The sequence below is a fragment of the Agelaius phoeniceus genome, chromosome 3 (genome assembly GCF_051311805.1).
Source record: "Agelaius phoeniceus isolate bAgePho1 chromosome 3, bAgePho1.hap1, whole genome shotgun sequence".
Lineage (NCBI taxonomy): Eukaryota > Metazoa > Chordata > Aves > Passeriformes > Icteridae > Agelaius > Agelaius phoeniceus.
This window is the reverse complement of record NC_135267.1, coordinates 113,249,496-113,273,618: the sequence shown is the minus strand read 5'-3', so window position 1 is coordinate 113,273,618 and position 24,123 is coordinate 113,249,496. Positions and strand designations below refer to the sequence as shown.

Genomic DNA, 24,123 nt, shown 5'->3' with positions numbered 1-24,123 from the left:
CTTATTTCAGAGTCGAGCAGGATTTCAGTCATTTCATTTTGTTCCTGAGCTCTCTGCTCTCCAGGTGGGCATCCAGACATCATAAACTGCAATATGCCTTTCATGCAGCCTCACGTTGCTTATGGGACCCCTTCCTCCCCTGACTTAAGCAGGCACACTCCCTTCCCCATTTGGATTTTCCAGCAGCTGAGATTCTTCCTATTCAACTCTTCTGTGCACCTTCAAAGCCAGAGGAAGGGGCAGCAGCTTCCCAGTTGGACTGGACATGGGGCTCCAGTGCCCCAGGGCTGCTGGGCACTGGCCCACCTGTAATCCAGCCCTTTGGAATGCCACTGTCACTAACTTCCTGCATGAACTATTGAAAGTAGGCTAAAACAAAGCAAACCAGCTCTCCCCAACCCAATAAACCACTCCTGAATTTAGAAAGCATTTTAAAAAGACACAGAACCAAACTGTGGTCTCTCAGTTACTCTGAAGCAAATACATGGAGTTAAATCAATGTAAGAGGAAAAAAAATTGGGCCCGAATTTTGTATACTGCCATAGTACCACAATCACCATTCCATCCACAGATTTTTGGGGCAAAAGCTGAAAATCATCTGAAGGCATAGAGATCACTGCAACTAAATCTTATTATATGATAAAGAAAAACATCTTATTTAAAACATCTTTCCTCTTTAGCTACCAAACAGTTTATCCTAAAAAAGTCTAAAACAAACTTTCCTGGCACTCACTTGCTATTTAATTATGTCAGTCCTGGTAAAGGCAAAAACAAACAAACAAAAAAGCCTCAAGAAAACGTAACGCATTACTTTGTACCACATTCTGTTCAACTTCTGATTCCTGTTTGTGCTCCAGGCAGCTTCAAATCCTGGGATTGCTGGTCTCTTGGTTTTACTGTTTCTGCTGCAGGATCTGAGCTTATCTGGAGCATGTAAGCCAGGCTGCAGCCCTCACTTCCTGCAGGGGGGTGGCTTTTAGGATTATTGATGATGTTTCTCACCTGACAGCCCAGCCAAACTGGGATACAAGATTAAGGACCAGAGGCATGGATCTCTACAAGATCTGGGACAGGGCATCAGCTTGGTCAGGCTGACTGATTTGATTTTCTCCTGCATCCGTTCTCTGGTGTATTCCTGATGCTCTGGTGCTGCCCTAACTGAGCCCACAGCCAGAGAACTCACTCAAACTACCCTAAAAACCAACTTCTGTGAGTCTCCTGCATCCTTTGTGGGCTGGGAAGGAGAGAGGAGCCTATGGAGGTGCAATCTTCCCAGACTCAGTGCTGTGCTTTGGATTCTGCTTGACTACAGGTTTCTGACATAGAAAGCAAGATAAAATACCTTTAAAAATTAAGGCTATGCCTACATTAACATAAGATTTCAACTGTTAGGAAAGAAAATACACCCACAGCACCTCTGGCAGCTCTCTGGTTTGGGCTGGGCATGCCAGCTTATGTGATAGAGACTCCCATGTGACAGCCCAGCCTTAGGGATCTTTCAAACAACACCAACAACAAGACACCCAGAAAGCAGCCACAAATATTTGCTAGTCAACTTTAAACCCCCCTCCCCCAATTATCCTATCACAGTAACTATGTACTTTTTATTTTTAAGGCAGCTCCATAATTTTAAACCAATGGATTTGCATAAAACACCTTCAGTAGCCCTATCAGCCGAGTAGTTTTCAATTTATACTGAAAATCCCCTAGAAGTGAGAAGGAACTTTAAGTTTTCCTGCACTGACTGAAGATGGAAAGACCTGGAAATAAAGAAGCAACTGCTTCCTAAAGCCACTCACATGCAGGGTGATCCTGACATCTGATCACAGCAGCTCTCCTCAAAAGTTGGCCATGAGTGTACCAGGTCAGCTTCTTTCTAGCTGGGCCATTTATCTTCCATAATTTTCACATCAGATTTTTTCCACAAACATGGCAGCCTCTCAAGGCAAAGCCTCTTGGCCACCAACAAAAATCAATCCCCTTCAGCTTGTACAAAACCAGCAAGGCACTGTTACAACCTTGCCACAACCATTATTAGAATGACTGTGTTATTTTAAATTACCATTAATTTCATTTCATCAATTCTCATTATAACCCTTTCATCATTAAAAAGATATACAGTTCTTTATAGCTAGTTGTCACTTTTTGATAATGTAATACTGCATGCCCTTCCAAATTTGTTCAGAACATGGTAGAGGTAGCTCATTTAGAGTTTATAGTTGTTGTGGATTTTTTAAGGGTATAGGGAAGGGGGAAAGCAGATGAGTGTTAAAGAATACTGACAAAAATTAAGGCAGTTTTAGTAGGTGTTTCAACACCATAACTATTTTTTATCTGCATGTTTTGGGAAAAAAACACAAATAAGAACAACAAAAAAAGAACAAAACAGAGCAGAGCAACCAAAACAAACAGGACACTGGAATAAGAAAAGGTGCTGTGGATGATGAAGGTGCAGTAGGACCAAGCCCAGAACAGCTGGGTTTAGCTGTGGTACAGTGTAAACTCCTTCCCACTCACTTATTTTAACTTTTGTTTTTGTTCAGGTTTCTCTTCTTTACACAGCCCAGTTTACACCAGTGCAGTGCTTAGCATGGTCTGTTATTAATAGATTTTTGTTCCCAACCATGAGCCAGATTTCTAAAATCTTCTCCTTTAATTTCACGCACACATAAATGTGCCCATCTTGGTCAAGTGAATTATCACAGGCACAAATAATTATTTGTGAGCACAAGCAGCCAGCCACAGTTTCAGCCATTCTCTGCCCTTTCTGTGCACGACTCCCTCACAGTGCTTGGTGTCTGAAGTGCTAAATACCTGCTAAACATATACAATTCTTACAACCTGGACCCATGATGATATTTAACTGCACTGAGCTGGGCAGTTATTAGCCTGGCCCTCTGGATTCTCATGGTATTCCCTTTATCTTGAAGGACAGAGCAGGAGATTTATTGCTGGAAGGATGAAGTACAGTGATTTTCTCTGTGTGTTTCCATTCCTAGGTTACATCATGCCTGTAAATAATTAAGTAGATACCTACTAATAAGAGGCAGATTGGTTGCTAATGGCCAGAGTGCTGTCAGGTTCAGCTGGGCACTGGGCTACAAAAAGGGTAAAGGCAGACTGGGGTCCATTGTGGTTACCAGCAGACAGAGGGGAAGGGGCACAAGGCATCTCTGCCCTGAAGGAGAACAGAGAAGATCTGATTTTTTCTCAATTCACCTGCACTTTAGCAAGTCTGTCCCACTGGGCTAAAAAGCAGGAATCATGATGATTCACCTCACAATGAAAAACAGCTTGAAGTCAGAAGTGCTTTCATTCAACTTTTTCCCCAAAGATCAATGCATGATTTCTGTATCTTCTGAAATAATTTTGTATTCTTCTATCTCTGATAATCAAGTCAGAGTTCTATAATGTAACTGTCTTGTCTAAGAAGCACTTAAAATCAGGACTGAGGTGCATGTGCAATTAAAATTCACAGCTTTTAAACCCAAACTTGAGTCTGCAACACGTCTGCCCATAAAATCCATGGGGAAAAAACACTACAAGGGGATTGCAGGAGGTGCTCTCCCAAATCTCATTTATTTAAAATGCAGATTTTAAGCTCTTGTCTAGTGACCATTTCCCCTCTTAATAGCATCACCATTTAAATGAGATGAATGGATTTAAATTTCTTTCAGTCTCTATCCATGCTGCTTGTTCTGCTTTATCATACAAACAGTCAGGACCATGCAACGAATCATCCTTAACTCTCCCCAGCCCTGGACTGTGCTTCACCTGTAATTGATAGTTCTGATGATTTCAAGTTTCCTGTGAGGCCTGTGTGAGCTTCATGGGCTGTGCAGTCCCCTCAGTCCATCAGTGCTGCTTTGGCAGTCCCTGTGCAGGCCCTGCTCAGAGCCATTGAGTGCAGGATTGATCCTGTGACCTGGAACTCAGGGATGGCCCCGCTGCCCCTGTGAGCACATCTGCAGCTCTCTGAGGGCACTCACTGGAGCCTCTCCCCATTTCTAACCATCATGTGGAGGTCACACAGTGACAGCACCTTGACTTTATTTGTTTCTCTGCCATGCCACAGAAAGCAGGGGAGAGCAGTATGGATTTCACATGCCCTTTGAGAAAGGGGACTCTTATTTATTGGCTATGGTGTAAATTCACCAGGTTAATTTACAGAAGAGAGACCAGCAGCAGGAAGTCTAACACAGGAAAATTGCATTTTTTTCTGTCATTTAATGACTGTTGATGTGTGTTCCTAGATGCAAATTAGTCACTGACTTTCTGCAGTTGCAAAAAAAGATAAAGTTTAGTATAAAGGTACACCTGCTTTTTTGTACAGAGATTTATTTCTTTACCAAAACAGAATATGGAATTATATTTTTAATAGAGATAAATATTATTTTTAAGATATGAGTTTTTGGTTTCTTTTAAAAACAAGTTTCTTTAATTCTATACTTACAATATATTTTCTCTTAAAATCCTAGACCCTAAAGAGAAAGAACCCATGGGCATTAAGTTTTTGAAAAACCTCATAACAGAAATCGTTAGGTCAGGCAGTTTTATTATGCCAACTCCCACTGGAGCTAGAGAAGCCCCTGGGCTTGTACTCCTGAGCTGGAGTTTGCCACAGGCTAGATGCTCTCACTCCCTATTTATGAGATTAGGTTGATCATTTTACATTAAAAAAAACAAAAACCAACCAAGACCAAGGCAATCGAGTTACTCACTGTGTTGGCAGAGAGAGAAAGGTGGCACAAACACTTCACACATACAGGAATGAAAATTTAATTCAGACCATAAAAATGCAAGCAAATATTAGAAATTCTCCCCATTAGCACTTCTGAACTCAAATGGGAACTTTTTAAGGACTCTTATAGAATAATTTCAGTGGAAGAGAAATTTTGGTGAAACAAAATTCTACAGCAAACCTCCCAGCAGTGACGTACACTTTGTACATGTTGAGTTAGGAGCTACTCAAACTGGAGCATCTACTGATTTCTTTTATTTAATAAACCCCAGAAAATAAACACCAAAACCTCTGTCCAGTAACTCACAAGTACCTTATTTTTAACCTGTCAATGAATTTACTATCATTAAAGCAAATTACAAGTGCAGCACAATCTTCATACAAATAACACATGAAACAAATCAGAAAATCACCCAGCAACCTGCCCAACTCCAAGTCAGCTCCAAGTCTTAACATTTTATGATTACTGAAAGTGGACACTTCCAAAGTGATTGCAATTTGAAAAACAGCAGCATTTCTTGCTGTCATAAAAATATACAATAGCCAAGACAAAAGAAAAGTCATTTGAGTTATGCTAATTGTTGCAGATCAATTTGGCTCTGAAGAGCCTCCTCCTCTGGATTCAGCAGAACATTATAAACTGTGATTATGCACTGGCTGCTCCCACTGTATAAACCAGGGTTGCCTTAAACAGCCATGCTGTGTTTCAAATGATGTCTTTCAGAAAGCTGACAAGTTAAATTTGACTCAGCCATTTAACTTGAAGCTTTTAAAAAGAGCAGATAAACTCAAATGGTTCACCTCCAATGGCAGTGAGCTGCTTTGCAAGATCTGGTTCTTTATCACAGCAGCAGAGAAACCAAAATTGAAAGAAGTATTGCTTACAGCTAATTATATTTAAGTGAAGTTGGAGAAGTCCTTTTTTCCTAAATGATTGTTTTCCAATTAAAAAAGCATACTTAGATTTTATTACCTGAAGAAAAAAAGGACATCAGAAGAGCACGTGGAATATGACAGGACCAAAAGATTTGTTTTAAAACATTTCACTCAAAGAGTTCCATTTCCAGGCTGACTTCAGAGTGCTAGAGAACAGCAACTTGAATCCTACTTACCTGCTCTATCCACTACAATGAGCAGGACAGGAGAGTTAGGGCATGGAAACAATTCATGGCAATATTAGAAATCTAGAACTTCCCAGAATGAAAGTACAATGGGCCACATCCAATCCTTTACTGGTATAACCTAGAGCAGCAATTAAGTCCCACAATTTATCCTCCTCATTAGTTTACTCATCCATAGCAGTATCCCAGTCAGCAGAACACAGAGGGAACAAAGCCCAGCTTTGTCCTGCTTCTTTCTCAGCCCTCAAGCTCCACAGAGCCCCTTTCAGATCTGTTGTGAGGGGATGTGAATGTTCATGCATAAACTCCTTTTAATACGTGAATTGTGAAAGCAAAACATTTGCAAAACTTAAAACTTTTCAGTGGTTATAAACACAGTAAAGGTACAGATAAGTAAACATGCTCACCTCGTGTGGATTGCTGTAGCCCAGAAGAAGATTTGCTGCTTTAATGTCCCCATGGACATACTCATTTTCATGTATGTACTCCAAAGTATCCAACTAGGAAAGAGTTCAGAACAGAGGAGAGACATCATCATCTTCTCCACTCTGCCCCCAGATATTGCTCACTTAGACAGGGAAACAAAGGACTACACAGACTGAGCTGACAAATTTGGTTTGGACTAATGATGGCAAAGCAGAAACAAGCCATACTTTGCTTGAGATATCCCTGTGGAGTACCAGCTTCTAAATCACAGAGCAAGAATGAAACCAGTACTTTCCAAACACCAGAAGAGATGCTGAGAACACCAAGCTCTTGGGAAGATCATATTCCATCATTTCTAAAGGTCTGGCATACATTTGATCCTGCCAGTTATGACATGACCAGCATCTCATGTCACATCTCCCTGCATCAACACCTCCAGCTCCTCTAATTATTAAAAAACACATTTGCACTTGGCAACTCATCCAAAGGACAAGCCAATCCTGACTTTTGGAGTGTTACAAGTTTATCAATTATGTGACTATGAAAGCCCTTCAATTAAAAAAAAATATATTCTTTAGGTTAAAGGGATGCTTTGGATGCATCCAGTCTAAGAGTTCCTCTTCTCTAACTTAAGACCATTGCCTCTACTCCATTTTCTATCCCCCTCTGCTCAGCAACAGGAGTATTTCACAACACAAATCACGTTTCAAAGGAGCACATATGTAACTTTCTGTTGGGATGTGCCAGTGACACCCATTTGAGAACAAAACTGGTATTTGCAGACTGGCCAAATCCTGGCCTGTATGAGCAGTGTGTTCAGCAAACACACTGAAAATTTGGCATTCAGGCATGCAATTGTGAACTTTGACAAATATGGATGTCTAATACAATACCCTTCAGACACTGAAAAAAAATCAATACATGTTGAAACATGAGAATAGGCTTACACATCTCAGTCTAGACACACAGGTTGAAGTGTGTCTAGACTAAGATGGTCTGTGTTTTAACCTATTAGAAAAAAAATTGGTTTGACCAAATTTTAGTCTGTAGGGGAGTCTTGATTTACCACTAAATACCTTTTTCCCTAAAAAACCCCAGAGAAATAAGAAAATACATAGCATTTACACATTTAATTCTAAACTCAGCAGCCACCTAAAGGAGCTGTATTGGCAAGATCATTCTCTAGTTGAACTCAGCAAATTTGAGACACAGCAATTTCCTCTCTCTCTGTGCCTACCATCCGTGCCCCAAGTTGCAGAACAATCTCCTTCTTAAACCTGCTGCCACAATCTTCAAAAATTCTTTGAAGGTCTTGCCCCAGTCTCTCCATGACCATGAATCTGTAGCTATCAGGAGATACAGAAAAGGGAGAAATCCTTTAAGACATGACTGCAAGTTTGAGTGAGATTGAAAGGACTCAATCTCCATTTTTGAAAATGGGTTGTCAGTCCAACTGAGGCTTAATTACCATTTATGTCATTACCTTTTTCCCTTGTACTCAGCCAGGCCTGATCCCCAAAACACAGGAATTCCTAAACATCTTATTTTTTTGAGATTCATCCATTTTCTTACTGTAATAAAAAGAAGAACATAACATTGGGTTAAAGGCAGCTGAGAACTCCAGGTGTGGGGTATTTGCTCTGTCCTAGGGCTGGCCTGTCTGTGGAGTCCATTCCTTGGTGTACAGATAATAAATGTGGCCCTGTTCTGGCTGCTTGGCTTCTGTTCTCTCCTCTGACCAGAAAGGACAAGGCCAACACCCAAATAACAAAACCTACAGCAATCCAGAACTACCACAGCACCAGCTGCCACTGCTTCTGGCTTTCAAGCTCTAAAGCAACAGTTCTGAACAAAAGTAGTTAAACTTGTCCTTACCTCTACCTGAGACATTACTTACTATGCTCTTGTTTTGCTGCCCTCTGGTAAAACTTCAGCTCAGAAAACAAGGGGCCATTTTCAAGATACTCCTGTTGAGAAACAAATAAAGTTGGTATCATATAAGGCCTTAGAAAGACAACACTTTCTTAAGAAAAGCTTATAAGAAATACCAAGGCAATGAAACCCCTTTTATCTCCCATCTCCCATATTCCATGTCACCTGAAATTTAAGTAGCTAAAAAGAAAAGTTATGTGGCAATGCATTTTCATAACCAACACAGATTCTTTCAGATATTATTTAAGACATTATTTTCAGAAATATTGGAGATCAGGTGTGTTTGAGATCATAGTCAAATTTTCCTTACTAAACTGTTGAGGGGTTTTAATCAAGGAAAAAAATCAAGTCAAGGAAATACTGTGTGTCATGGAAATGCCAAATATATCCCCAAGCAGGGAAAGGGTATAAAAAACCCAAAGCACCAAAAGCAACAAGCATGCAATAAAGACCCAATGCTGAAAATAAGGGTGGATAATTAGGAGAAAGAACTGCATGCAAGTTAATAATTTAGAAATGAGATCTACACATTACCACTTTAATGACATGCACTGCATCATCTTCTACAGGAACCTGAATTTGAGGGGATGCTGTAAAGGAACAAAGAGATGGAGATCAAGCTGTATGCAACAAAATGTAATTGCAAATAAAGAATGTGCTAACACTGAGTCAGGCAACCAATAATACACACCAAAAGATAGTCTGAATTCCTGCTTTTAAAGGTCAGAGCTTTGCCAAGTTCAAAGAAATATAAAACAAAACCAACACACAGAGAGAAGTTTTAATCAACAAGTAGAGAAGCAATTTGAAGCCCTGTTTTCAGAAGTGTCCCCTGGATGTTAATTAAGGAGTAAGCAGGATGTCCTCAGTGCACACTGGCACCACAATGAGCCATTCCATTAGGACAGACCCTGTTTAAGCCATTCCAGCCAATTGGAAAACCACTGTATTTGGTTGCTGTCAATCTACTGTCGTGACAAAGACACCACTTTAAAGTTCTGACCTACATTATGGCTCCAGACAGGATTGTCTGCTTTCCTCTATCACAAATTAATTTGGCCCTAGAACCTTGATTTCTATTCTGGCATTATTTAGACACTGGCCTAAGTTGGGGATAGCACAGCCACCACCTGCCTAAAGGGGAGCTGAGGGATTGTGCCTCTCAGTGCAAGTAGAGATTTCAAAACAATAATTGACCACATGTGCCAATTACAGCCCAGGAGACAGAACCTCTGTGCACAGACAATGCAATCCTATTTTCTTCTGACCCTGAGAGAACTATCAGCTCTCTCTGATACTACTGAAGCTACATAGAGCTACACTGGGATTAAAATTTAATGAGACTAAATCATCTTTTAGAATCATCACTGAAAAAAAGGTAAAAAGAATACAATTCCTAGGAAATAAGTGTCCCTTTCAAACTTCTGATAATGATCAAATACCAACAACAGTCCAGGTGTGAAACACTTCAACCATGAGCACACACAAAAATAGACCCCTTTTATCCGCATAATAAAAATCAAGTAAACTTGGATCTAATCAAACCATCCAAGCTTACTTTTTTTGATGGTCAGGGCATAAAAATACTTCTACAATGAACAGTCTCCTTCAGCTGCCATCTTCCTTCAATTCTATTCAGCATCTTGGTTGAATCTGGCAGGGTACACACCCCAAACACCCACAGGCTCCCCACTGACACTTCCCCATGTGAATGCTGCTGTGCTAATAACACATTAAAATAAAATTAAAATATTAAAACAGTAGAATTGGAAGGTGTGAACTGTCCATAGACTCACATAAGGAACAGTCACATCCAGAACACACATTAAATCTACTAGAAGGGAAGTTTTGGTACACTTTGCTCTTACCATATTTTTGTACTGAAGTGGGAATTAAGGCACAGGCATTTATATATTTCTTTTTTCTCAGCCATATATAGAATGTGTTAATAGAAGACATTAGTAAAAGGAGCACATCCCATATGTTTTCACTGCATCCAACAACATCACATTACCCAAACAGAATTTGATGTGTTCCCTTCACTGGCACAGATCAGAAAAGAACCTCTGGATAAGAAAATACCAAGTTACTTAACAGAGGTTTGATAGGTGTAGGCAAGTATCAAATTTAAATGTATTTGAAAGAGGCTGATCTAACTTCCCTGTAGACTTCTTGACATTTTATAAAGAGAAGCCTCATTCATGGTAATCTGGAACAGAGTAACAGCTGTCAGGGTAATGAAGAGGAGCAATTAACAGGAGGTAGCCCAGCAAAAGGGCTTCACCCCCGTGGTTCTTACACTGTGCTGGCTTGGATGCTTTTGGAGTCACACTGAAAGTCACACATCCTGAAGGAAAATAAACCCAAACATAACCAGCAATGGTTACAAAGTGAAAAGGGAGAAAAGTCAAAGCTCAACATGATACTGAAACAGGTGCCCCACCAAATGAGTTCCATTCAAGTATACAAAAGGAGAAAAGGTATAACTTTTACTCCACATCCATGGAACAAGGCACTACAGTCCCCACAAATAACACTAAACTTTTTACACAGATAATGCTGGGACAATCAGTCTCACCCACACAGGTGAGCAGAAGTTGTAGGTGCACCTTTTGCTACTCCACTTTAATACCCTTTCAGATGCCAACCAGCAATACTCCAGTCACAGCTCAGAAAAAAGACAGACTATTTTTTTGTCCATAAATAAACATAAATGGTTTTTTAAAAATTGTCTCATTACTATGTATAGTTATTTAACAGACTGGAAAGGCTCCCAAGGTTTAACAAACAGTCTGATTACATACCTCATAGACCACCACCACATACTCTCCTGCGAGTTTAGCTCATAGTTAATTACTGTATACTCGTAATTAGCCATGTGCTAGCCTCGTTCTGTGTGGTAGCACATGGCTATTTATAATATTACAATCAGTTAAATGCTAGACTGCAGGACAGTGAGCAGAGACTCTGCAGGAGAGCAGTGCTGACAGGCAGGAGGTCTCTGATGGCAGATAAGTACTCACAGAGGGTACCAGGAGCACTATATGGTGAGATGATGTTTGCAAAAAAAGCCCTTAAAATAGCATAACAAGTGCACAAGTTCCCAGCTTCTGCTGCTTTTGTCAACTAGAGATGCACAACCCCTGACATTTGGGGAGGGGCTGTTGATGCAGGCACACAACCTAAACCTTGTCTGCAGAACTGGGAGCACTGGTGCAGGATGCAGTTGTGAAGGAGGCTGTGGCTGTTTTTGCCTCATGCCAAGAGAAGTCTCACAAAACATCTGCAAAGGGCCCAGCTCTGCTTTCCCTCCCTCCCCTTCAATCCACAGCCACAGCCAGCACACCAGAGTGGGGCACACAGCTTTAAAATGCCCTCTAAATAAAGCAGTGCAGTAAGATTCACATCCCAGCCATGATTTCCAACTGCTGTGCCTGCACAAAAATCTCACCTGGAACTAACCCACATCCAGGATTCCTTGGTTTCACCCAGCACAGCAGTTATGGCCTTATCATCCACTTTAACCATGAATTTCATCCTTTCTCTTGCTGAGTGCCATATCCTTAATTAATGGCACTCTCTAAATGTTAACCAGCTATGGTAACAAAAGGGTGTTTGTGGCTGAACTGCCATTTCCTACAAACACACAGCACAATTGCAGCCTGACAGAGGAATGTGCCAATTCCCTCTGCCAGTTCAAACGTGCTTGTTGTAGTTTTAGCAGTTAATTTGTGGCAGTCACATTTGGAATATGGTGAAATATTTTCAATGGCTCTCACAGAACCACTTTTGTTGACAAAGTTTACACAGTGGAAAAGAAAACAGCATTGATTTGGCAGTTTGGAGAAACAGCCCTGCTCTTGTCCACAGCTGGTGTCTTTGCCACTGTTGGATATTTTGAGGATGGATTTGTTGAGAAACACAAATAAAAGTATTTTCAGAAGTTCTTTAGTTGCTACTATTTTATTTTTGCTTTGTCTCATTCATTAGCTAATCCTGAGGAGTGATATATCAGCTTAGTTTTTGCAGAAATCAAAACTAATTTCAGAAATATCATGTTTCTGAAGTTACAGGCTACCTATAAAAAGAGCTGGAGAAGTTCTGACCCTGTGCAAGTCAAGCCAAGAAGTGTTAAATTCAATGGGTAAGAGCAGGGAAGGAGTGTGGCTCAGAGCATCTAAGGATAAAAAAGAACCCAAGCTGCAGCAATAGAATTCCTAAAAACAAAATGTACACAAGTAAATAAAAAGCAGCATTTGCTAAACATGACTTCTATCTCCTACACAGGGAAGGTGGTAAGGCAAACATTTAAAAGCAGACAAAGCACATTGTCTCCCCCTCCCTGACACTGCAATATCCAGTATTTCCCAAAAACTGAAACATTCCACATTTGAAGGGTGTTTACACCCCACTTTCTTTGCAGCCTAAGGAAGATCTGCTTCTCTGTTACTTTATAGATGCAGCATCTTTTCCTGGACAGACTCTTTGCTGAGCAGGGTTTTGACCAGGCTTTATTCAAGATTCTTACTCCAGGTAGCTTTAAGAACGTAGAGGGGTTTTATACAGACTACAGAATCATAACCCTCCACTAGACCCAACCTCTGCAAGGCCAAACTAAACTGATTTTGGGACAAAATAGTGTTCAACTGCTCTACTGTTTTGCAGGTAACTCCAAATGGCTCCAAGTTAAGAACATTTAGTACTGGTAAAGCAATTTCACAACATTTCTTACTTGGGTTTCTGTGAAACCCTAATCTTGACTCACCAGAGTTTTTGTATGCCACATTAATGGAAGCCAATTGTTTGACTTTCAAAGTTAATTACTTCAAGCTGGAATAGGGATGACACATCCTTTAACCCCAGGCAGAGAAGCTTTGCATGGCCTGCTCTTACAGCACTCTCAGATGGGAGCCCAGGCCTCCAATATTTAAAACTTGATGCACAAACTGTTTTCTGGCAAGATTCTGCTGCAGCCCATCTGCTGGTCTGACATGGTGCCCACTCAGAAGATACAATGCCAGTTTCAGTAGGGTACAGGTGCCAAAGACAACTGAAGGAGTGCCCTCTGTGAGGCAACAGGTACCTTAGCTGTCCTCCAAAGCTCCTCCTCCATCCCCCACTGAAAGTAAATAATAAACAAATTCAACCCAAATTGCTCTCCTGACCTCCCAGCATTACTCAGCATATGGAAGAAGAATCCCAACACATGATGTGGCAGAACCCTGCAGTGTAAGAGCAATGACCTCTGTAGGCTTTGTAACAGGCTTTCCACTACTGTACAAAAATGAGTTACACATTCCAAGTTAGGCTTTCAGCTTACAGGGGATCAAAAGAGAAAAAGAAAGGGGGGGAGATTCTAGAGGAAGCACTGACCAGCACGAGCTAGTAAAGGTAAGGAATATTTTCTTTTTGAGAGATGGTGCTGTCAGTCAGCCCTAAGCAGCCTCTGAGTAGCAAAATCATGCTAAGTTTATAATTTAGTTTCCCTTCAAACAGGGTGCTTGCAGTATCTCTATTTGTACAGTTATTACTGATTAGACACAAAAACCTTTCCTCAAGTGGTGTCTGTCTACTAACAAATTTATTCTCACAATAAGGTTCACACCTGCAGGTATTTTAACAACCTGAAGTTGAGAAAAATCCATCCCTGAGTGACCTGCTAGTGCTTTTAATTTTACTATTTGCTATTATGATCTTTGCTATTATGATCTGTCCTTCCATTGAGCTAATAAAAGCCATGCTGAATTTATCTTTTGGTATAACTTTACTGCATTTTTCATTAATTTGCTGAATTATTTTAATTTAGGCAGCTGCTGAAGGACTTTGTTTCTCCAGAAGCAATTGCTAAAGCAGCTTCCCAAGCAAACCAAGGAATGAACAACAGGACCAAGTGTGCTTCCATTGATGCTCCTCTTCCTTGACACAGGTACATCCCTGCTCACAACTACACAAATTATCCATGGAAATTAGCCTGAAACAGAACCAAACTCTCTTTCCCACCTCAGCCTGATTCCCAGAACAGCAGCACTTAGATTGCACTATGACCCCAGCTTAAAAGAACAGGCCCTAGCAGACCTCCTCCAGTAGCAGGGCTCCCTGTACTGCTAGTATTAAAAGACAATATTCACACATTTAATCACTGCTCAGGAAGAAATTCTCTCTCTCTTCCTTGAAATTGTGAGAAAAAAACCTCAAAAGGAAAGGAAAAGTGCACTGGCTACACTGATCTCCAAGCAGGGTACAATTCAATGATGACTTCATCAATACTTATTTTCCTGATAAAACACATTTACAATGTAGTAAGTTCTATTGTAAAAGACACTATCTAACAAACATTTGTACATAAATTTAAAAAAAAAATTTCTATTTATCAGAACCATCCCTTTCCATGAGAAAGAAGCCTGCAAGTAAATAGCACTGGATGGAGCAGGCTTCACGTGGCAGAGGGACCTTAACAAAACATTGTGTGACCTTTCTGCATTTAAATTTTCAGTCCAAATTGTGCATTAATAGAGTGCTTGCAGCAGGACTAGAGAATGATTTATATAAAGATTGGTGTTAATTACTGGCTGTGATCAGAGAGATAGATGAGAGAATGTAAGGCTCCTCAGCTCTTGGTTCATTTTCCACTGCTCTCCACAGGGCTACAAACCAGAGAGTTGTGAGAGCACCAATGTCACAGCCTCCCACAGGTGCTCTTCATTCTGCTCCCCTTATCAAAGGGGTAACCTGAGAGCAAAGCAGCACCAGCAACACAACAATTTGGAACAGATTGGAAAGAGTAAGAATAACCAGAAAACAAAGGAAAGCATTTGTGAGGCAGGGCAGAACCTGAAGATCATGGTAACTTGCATGCACACAATTAGAAGTTCTGAAGCTCTACATTTGCATCCTGGGACTAAGGGTCAGTAAATGGCTTTCAGCAGCTTTGATTTAGTGAACAGAACCTTCTTCCACAAAATGCACCCCCAGTAAATAGATTTTGCAGAGATACTGTAAAATTTCTCAAGAACATTGTTATAGATTAATGGAGTATGGAATACCCTTAATGGGAAATTAAGCTATAACAACCACATCAAAATCTTTACACTGCTACTGTAAAAATACTTATTAAAAGATATAGCTGGCAAAGTTAACCTTTACTTTAGTAAAAGGGCTGTGCTCTTCATACCTGGCAGGCAATCGAACCTCCTGTCTCCCACCTCTCTAGAGCTCCTTCTGTCAAACTTAGTGGTTCTCTCACACTTTGCTCTAGATGTTGTAAAAACAGGTCTGAACAGCACAGAGCAAAGGGGGTGTCTCCAAGCACCTGTGTCTTAATCACAAAAATCTGTCATCCACTTCACTCCCCCTGCTTCTCAAAGACAGCTGAATTTTGTAGCATCAAGGCCCCAAAAAGCTGCTGAATGGTACACTTTAATATAAACACATCAGAGATCAAGAGGTGGACAAAAAAAGAGAAAGCTTCAGTGTCAATACTTAGGGATAAATGTCCATTTTCTCTTTAATTGATGAGCTACAAGGGGAACTGAGCCTTCAGTGCAGTGCTGCAGGTAGCATTCACTGTTCCTGCTGAAAGAAGGGATTAAATGAACACAAATACCATTACAAAAGTGGCAGCTGCATTTCCTCAGCCATGCTGTAACTTACAAAAAAACAGAGAATAGTAATACCATGAGTCCCTGATTCTCATTCTAATCCACTGACTGCTCTCAACCTCAGTTCAGAGGGAGCCAAACTGCAACAAACACCTCAATATAAGAAATCACCTTGGTGGATTCTGTGATAAGGCAGAAAACTCAAATCTGCCTGGAACTGTCTGAATGCCACGTGCTAAGCCACCCTCAAGGTCCAGTGTGATTTGGCTGCAGCAGGAAATGACAGAGCCACATTCTGAGTGATTCAGGAACACAACATTACTGGTCCTACACATGGAGAGCTACACTCACTACAAACTTGCTCTCTGCACTGCATCCCCAGTTCCCTCACAGCCTTCTGCAGGTTCCCACCTCCCTGTCCTTTACCTTGGAATGGAAGTTCCCAGAGCCACCTTTACTTCTTAGTCCATGCTAAGGTCCAGTTTCTCATGGTAACATCTCTCATGTGCCCAGCTCACAGCACCTCTCAAATGTAACCAACTAATGCTTTAAAGGTGGTCATAACAAGGTAATAAAATGACCAAAAGGAAAAAGAAAATACTCTAACAAGTACCCTACCCTTTGACAACTCTGTATCTGATCTGTTACCTGAAACCTCTGTCATTCCCACTGGCTCTGTCTGCAGAAATTCCAGAGGAAACCAAACCAGAAACTTCACCACAGGAACCTCTTGACTGCCACTGTGTGTGTAGCTGATTTCTGCATGAAAGGAAGCTGGTTTGTGTATAGGAGTGACTTGTTTATTAAGTTTTAGGCCTTAATATTCCAAATAGAGTTAATATTACTGTAACTCAAAAAGATCATGTTATTCATGGACAATGAAGTAAACTGCTTCTAGGTGATTCCTCACTGCTCCATACAAGCTCAACTTCGCTCCAAACAGACACTGTGAACTAGTTTCTATATGCTGCCATGAAAAGAAAAAAGAAAAACCAAACCACCCAAGTTCATAATATTGCCTTGGACATAGGATTTGTTCTTTCACAGAGACCAGCAACATACATTACACCCTCTGCAGTGACCCAGAATACTTTACAAACTGCCTTTCAGAGCTATTCACTCCTCACAGAGCACAAACTGACTGAAATGCAGTGGCTTCTTCTGAAGCAATCACAGAAACTTATCTAGGCCAGAGCAAATACAGAACACCATTTCCACCTCTGCTGAAAAGATGTGAATTCAGAGGCAGCACCCAGCTAACTATTGTTACTGTTTCATTTCCTGGAAAAAACCTAATTTACTCTTGGCCAGAAAATAACACTTCCAATAACCAGAAACTGAAAGAGGGCTACAGAGCATGAGGCTGGCATAAGGCCGAAACCTTGGCTAAGAAAAGCACTTTTACTTTGAAAAGCATCACCTGGTAGTGCTTTGACACAATGGCACCTGGGTTGCCCCACTCAAGATCCCCAGAGAATCGTGTTAGTATCCAGCAAAACGAGCTGGACAGGCCATGGAGAACACTCTGCATCATGAGAAGGAATGGAGCAGGAACAACAGCTCCGAAAACCACACTTGAACAAGGATGACCAACAGCATGTAAACCACACTTTTTAAAGTTACTGCCTTTTCCAGTTCAGGAAGTTACAAAGCAATTTGCAAGTCACCCTCTTAATCAGCAGCAGTGTTTTACCTAAATAGATCAGGCCAAATCCTCCCTGGCCGATCTGATTGCCCAGCCTCCAGGTTTTGCCTTCGGTGTCTTTCAGGATCATGTCTTTAGGGAGCGGGACTGGCAGCTTGCCTTTGCCGGGACCTTTGGGCGGCATCGTACCTTGAGGGAGGGGAAAACGAAAGAGAAAGCTTGTTGAAAAATTGCTGCCAGAAGGTACAATATCCCTCGATGCGCTTTGCCCACCAGCACGGAGCAGGGACAGGGGCCGACGTTCCTCAGCCCGCTCCCCTTCACCCACCTCCACAGAGCCCCCCCGGCCTCCCCTCGCAGCCGGCCGCAAACTTCCCAGCCGGGCACTTCCGCAGCAGCCGGAGGAGGAGGGATGGCTGGCGGGACGCCGTCTTCCCGCCGAGAAACCCAAGGCGGGGAAACCCGGGGCGGGGATCGGGGCAGGGCCGGGGCAGCCCTGGCCGGGCCGGGGACTCCCGCAGCCGCCCCCTCACGGCCCTCAGCGCGGCGGGGCGGGGCGCGCGCCATTCCCGCCTCCCCTCAGCCCCGCCGCCTCCGCCTCCCCTCAGGGGCACGGAGCAGGGGAGTCTCTTCGGGTGCCCCAGAAGTCCGTGTGTCCCGGGAGTTCTGGCTCCTCGCTCCGGGAGAAGGGACACGGAGGAACAGGGACATTAGGGGGAACGGAAAAGGAGAGAGATAGAGTAGGGAGATCGTGAGGGAGATGGCGTCCGCTGCCATCGGCCCCAGGCGTTCCCGCTCTCCCGCTTCTGAGGCTGCGCTTCGCGAGGGAGGAACTTTTAAAAAATTATTTCGTGTACAGAGAAGTAGGAGATCAGACGGTCTCCTGCCTGAGGTAAAAAAAAAGGAAATCTCAGCTGACATGATTTGGAGTCAAAAAAACCCCCAAACTGTTCTCCAGGCACTTTGAGGAGGTGCAGTTAAGTCACAGAACTGTCGTGGTGCCACGCTTCCCTCAGGCCACGTCGGTTTTTCCTCAGGATCTTCCAGGCAGCGGTCAAGGGTAACCAGTTCCACCCAGAGCACAGGTACTCACCCCAGAACAGCGCAGTGGAAGAGGTAATGGCCACCTCAGGCTGGTTCCAGGCAGGGACACACGAGAAATGCTGCTGAGCCAGGAGTCCATCAGGCCCATCCCCATGTAAATTGGCAGTAAAGGACACTGTGAGGTGAGTTTTAATTCCCCAAGACCCCAGGGCATAGCTTTGATCATGAGCCACCATTTTGTGCAAGCTTTGCTTTATCGATAGGGTCCCTTCACCCAGGTACACACCACCTGGGCAGACCTGAGGGGGAACCACCACACCACGACTACAAGTCCTTCTCCAGAAAAGAGGGTATAAAACTTAAAAGTTTAAGCCTACATTTTTTTTTTTAAAGGACTTGTGTCTTTTTTAAAAGAACAATCAAAATCCAAAGCATCAGCAACTGCATAATTTGGAAGTAAACTTAAAAGTAGTAACACATATTACAACTGCAAAGCCTGTATTGCCATCAGTAAATTAAGGCTTTATGTACCAACTCTTTTGGCTTCAGTCTTGCAGGCTCTGTGGTTTTATCATTATTGAAAAAGCAGCTGAAGAATCACCAGCAGAAAGCTCAGCCATAAAAGGAACAAATTCAAAATTTCCATAAAGCATTTTGTAGAGTTTTCCCCCTTTGCAACAATTGCCAAAACAGACTGTAGGAGGGTGATGTTGGGGTTGTTTGACTTATTTAAAAAAGCAACCACAGATGCCCAGTTCAGCATCAAAGAAACCATCACCATTATCAGTGTCCTGTGTTACCTGGGTAAAGGATCTTTCCAGAAGAAAATTACCTCAAAAAAATTGCCTGGGAATCACAGGACAAACCTCTGTTTAAGGAGAAAACTTCTTTGCTCAGCGGTTGCAAAGAGGTATCCACGTGATTAAACTGAAATGAAAGCATTATCAAAAGGCTTCCTGCTTCCAGGCTCTTTCCCTCCCAAAGAGTTTCACTAGAAAGTGACAAAGTTTCATAAGAAAGTGAAACAAGTCAGATGAGGTAGAGGAAAAAAAAAAAAACCAAACAAGTTAAGTATAAATAATTCATGGAGTTCTGAGGAATAGTGAACCATCTTTATTAACTTAGAGATCTATCACAACTTGTGCAATTTAATTTTAACATGTGGTATAAGAGGGTTTAAGGTATTTATCCCACAAGTTGTGAGAAATACTTGAGGCTTTGTGTGGTTGTTTTGTATGCTGGGCTTTTTTTTTTGTTTGGGTTTTTCTTTTTTTTTTTTTTTAATGAGAGAATAGATGCAAAGTTAAAGATTTTCAAGCTTTTATCAGTCATTAAAAGTTAAAATCCTCAAAGACAACCACACAGGAATGTAATAGAAACTAGTCATATAACTCATATTTAGAAAGAAAATACTATAAGAAAAATTCCTGCACATACCAGGCTGTTCCTGAAGAATGAGCTTCTATATTAATAAACTGCTATAACCAGCAGGCCCACAAAAAGGTGTATGTCACCAGCAAAGTTTTGATGGCTTGATTTCGGATAATTCAAAATGAAATTAACACATACATACTTTTAAAAATTAATAAAGACCAAAGGCTTTACTGAGAAAAGCTCTCATCTGCTTAGAGCTTGATTCTAGAACTTTTGGCCGTGTTAAATAGCACATGCACGTGTTTTGTGGGTGAGCCTAAGAAATCCTCTTTTCCTGTTGGACTGAACTGGAGGTGGGGCTTTTTTCTTTTCCCCTGCTTGTAATCAACCAATTTGCAGCCCTCCCAAAAAACTGCTCTTCATTCAGGCGAGTTAAATAAAGCCGAGTGCCCTCTTCGCAGTTGCTACAAATTAGCAGTTTGGGGAGGTGATAAAGGGGATGAATGACCACAGTAACTAGAGATGTGGGGGTTTGGGTTTGGATTTTCCAGGAAAGCCCAATTATGATGGAAGCAATTTCCCTTCAAGGTGATACAGCTACCACTACTGCCAAATTCAAAAATCCTAATAGGAGAAATGTGTATGTGCTAGTAAGAGTAAAAATGCACAAATCCCACCAATATCAAAGTCTTTCTAGCACGTGTTCTGGAGAGTAACAATCAGCTGTGCTGATTTATCATGGGCTGCATTTAAAGATTCTCAGGGAGCCAGTGCTTTAAGTGTTTAATAAGACAGCAAACCTGTCCTAAAGCTGTATTTGTTTCTGTCTTTGTCTTAAAGTACTGTACATTAAACATTCGGTCCATCTTCCATTTATTTTAATTTTTTCTTCTCCTTGCTCAAACCTAGGCTTGAATATAAAAGATTGCAGTCAATTATATGAAATCTTGCAGTGTCACATGCACAAAGCCCCTTAAATTTCCTACAGTAGGTGAGCACTTGTAGCTTCTCTCACCATTGCATTGTGATGCTTTTGTGGTATTTAACACTGACATTTTAGCACTCCCACATTCAATTCCCTTGCTTTGCTCCAGATCTCACTGATGCTTAAAATATCATGGCTAAATTTACTCCAGAGATGTAACATCTCGATATTAAGAGCATTGACAAGAAGGCATCAAGTTTCAGAACTGCTTCCCAGTTTGTGCTGGGAGATCTATTTGTGTCCCTGCATCTGTGCAGATCCCGTGCTCCTGCTGGGCTCCCTCCATTGTTGCTGCTCCCTGCCAGCTCCTCAGAACTTTGGGAGTAATTCTTGCAGTATCCAGGGAGCTCCAGCACCCAGGGGCTGTGTTGCTCAGCTCAGTCACTGCCTGGGTGCACTGACACCCATTTCAGAGCCTCCTGACTCTATTTTGTGTGGCTGGCCCCATGATTGAGATCACGTAATTACAATAATTAGGAAGCTCACCTCAGAGCAACCCACTCAAACCTATGTCCATATGGCTTGAAATAGCTAATGAGTCAGTTAATGTGCTATGTCCAGCAGTAATGGACACTCAATATGGATGGCATGGAGACATCATTTACCAAACTCATGACTGATTAAGGCTTTTCATTTAGACAGTTCTTGTATTTTGCATCTCACGGTAAGTTCAACCTATTAGAGGTGTTTACGTGTTAAGAAGATCAGAAGAAAGAAGCAGAGACTTGAAAAAGGCAGGTAAGAAATTAGTTCTTTCTTTAAAGAAAATACAAAAGATTTGAGATCTGGGAACTGTCATTTGAAATAAACAAAGCTTATTTGAGAAGTGCTGTTAAAGTACAGTGACAATGGCAATAGGTGACGTTTCCTTTCCTGTAAAGTAGCCTGAATGAATGACTCCCACACTTCCAGAGGGGCCACTTTAGGCCCTGGAACTCACCTTCCTTTAACACTCACCTTGCTACCCATCCCATGGAGTTGTGCAGTCAGTTCTACACCCTGAACTCAGTTCTACACCTTGAACTCACTCAGGAAACCATTACAAGGAAGGCAAACTTCCCAGCAACAAAAGCACCCAAAAGCCCTGAAAAAGGTAAGAAGGAATGCCTGGCTCTTGAATGAGCTACAGAATGTGCCCAGTCAGGGTCAGGATTCTTCTCACTGAGGAATTATTTTAATTTTAAAATGCTGCTCTCTCATCATTTTCATGGCTGCTGGGATGAGCTGTTACTCCCTGTTCCTATCACTAGAACTGCAAAGGTGGCCAGAGCCTGGGCATGTTCTCGTCTCTTGGATGTCAGAGGTTTTATTGCTCGTGCCTTTAGAAAGCAATTATTGCTGAGCACTGAAGAAAAAGTGTTTTCTTACCCATTTTTATTTTCTCTCAGAAATGTGTGAAGAGGTAATGTAAGTTTATTGGTGTTGTGGGAATGGGTTGTGTTTGCAGGGAGAGCAGACTGTCTCGTGCTCAGAGCAGAGAAGGGGGTCAGGAAGATTCCCCTCATGGGAGTAATTCCTGAGATCCTAATCCTGGTTCGGCCACTGCCTAACCTTATAAGAATAATTTCATATTTGTTTCATTTTATCCATGGAAATCTTTCAATTTCTGAGATTATCCACATGAAGTTGTTCAGGAAAGGAAGCTCATCTGTCATGGCATTCATTATTCACATATCAATGCTACTTTTTATATATAAACTTAATTATGCTGATAGGATATATTAAATATGACTCATTTTACTGCAAGATTGATTTTTTTCCCCTGACCTCAGTATAAATATTGATCTTCATGATCTTTAAATGTAGTGCAAAGGTTGTTATATTAATGGCATATTAATAGAAAGTAGCCCTGACCATGCAATATTAATATATTTGCATTGTTATTTCTCAAATCCCAACCAGAAAAAAAGAGGCAGGGTGCCAATGCCTTTTTTACCAAGAGAAATCAGGGAGCCATTGGCTTTCCTCATTGTTGATACTCCTTTCTATAGCTTGTTGTGCTTTGGTTTTTTGGTTTGAGGTGTGTTTTGGTTTTTTTTTTCAATTAAAAAATTAAAACCAGTGATGAAGGGGCAAACAGAGTGTATAAAAGATCTAAAAAAACAGGGATGGGATGGGATGGGATAGGATGGGATGGGATGGATGGGACGGATGGGATGGGATGGGATGGGATGGATGGGATGGGATGGGATGGGATGGGATGGGATGGGATGGGATGGATGGGACGGGATGGATGGGATGGGATGGGATGGGATGGGATGGGATGGGATGGGATGGGATGGGATGGGATGGGATGGGATGGGATGGGATGGGATGGGATGGGATGGATGGGATGGGATGGATGGGATGGGATGGATGGGATGGGATGGGATGGGATGGGATGGGATGGGATGGGATGGGATGGGATGGGATGGGATGGGATGGGATGGGATGGATGGGATGGGATGGGATGGATGGGATGGGATGGGATGGGATGGGATGGGATGGGATGGGATGGGATGGGATGGGATGGGATGGGATGTGTTTCCAGCCTGTCCAGGAAAGCAAGGCACTGTCTGAACCTGACTGTGCTCCACTTCCCACTGCCATGCAGTCAACTCCTTGTGCAGAACTGAAGTTCTGGGAAGAGAAATGGGATTATTTGGTGATTTGCGGTTCTCATTTCAATAATCATGCTGGTCATTTTCTTAACAGCTGATTTTTAAAAGCAGTTGCCTTATTCAAGTGAGGTTTTGCCCTATGTGTGTGACTTTTATTTATTTTTTCCTCCTTCTCTTTTGTGTTTATAGTGACTCTTGAAAATCCAGGCTTGGAACTGCTGTTCTAATGGTTGGCTGAACCAAGACAAATCTGTTAGTTTTTAATACTCCTCACAGTGTAATTGTAGGTGAATTTTCTATAAATCCTGCTTTAGAAATTCTGCAGGGATAAGAGGTTACACATTGAAATAACCTTTAAATAGTACTGTACATTTTCTATAGGTCCTGAGAAAACAGTGCCCTGTTTAATTCAGTATTACCAATTTCATGAGCAACAAAACCAAAAACAAAATGTCCTTAAACAATTTGCTGAAGAATATGAAGTTGTGAGGTACTGGGGTATTGGTGTTAGAGAAGTAAACCAGAATTTTAGGATACAAAATATAAGTCTGTGCCTTTGGAAACTGCTGGTTTGGAGGAAAAAGAAGCACAGGAGTATGGGCTGGTAATGTGATTTTAGAAGTGTAGAAAAGGCAGGTCTGATTCTAGGTTGTATCA

The 24,123-nt window shown here is 41.7% G+C and overlaps 1 protein-coding gene across 2 annotated transcripts in view; it reads right to left on the bottom strand.

Annotated features, from left to right (window-relative positions):
* VRK2 (VRK serine/threonine kinase 2) overlaps positions 1-18,245 on the bottom strand; it is a 37,052-nt gene extending 18,807 nt beyond the window's left edge. For both annotated transcript variants that reach the window (XM_054629200.2, XM_077176247.1), the window contains exons 1-7: positions 17,792-18,245; positions 17,512-17,652; positions 8,755-8,810; positions 8,186-8,255; positions 7,772-7,859; positions 7,526-7,634; positions 6,270-6,362 (exon numbers count right to left, since the gene is read on the bottom strand). In XM_054629200.2, coding sequence (XP_054485175.2) covers positions 6,270-6,362; positions 7,526-7,634; positions 7,772-7,859; positions 8,186-8,255; positions 8,755-8,810; positions 17,512-17,647 — 552 coding nt within the window. In that variant the 5' untranslated portion in view covers positions 17,648-17,652; positions 17,792-18,245. The remainder of the gene's footprint in view (positions 1-6,269; positions 6,363-7,525; positions 7,635-7,771; positions 7,860-8,185; positions 8,256-8,754; positions 8,811-17,511; positions 17,653-17,791) is intronic.
* Between the last annotated feature and the right edge of the window lie 5,878 nt (positions 18,246-24,123).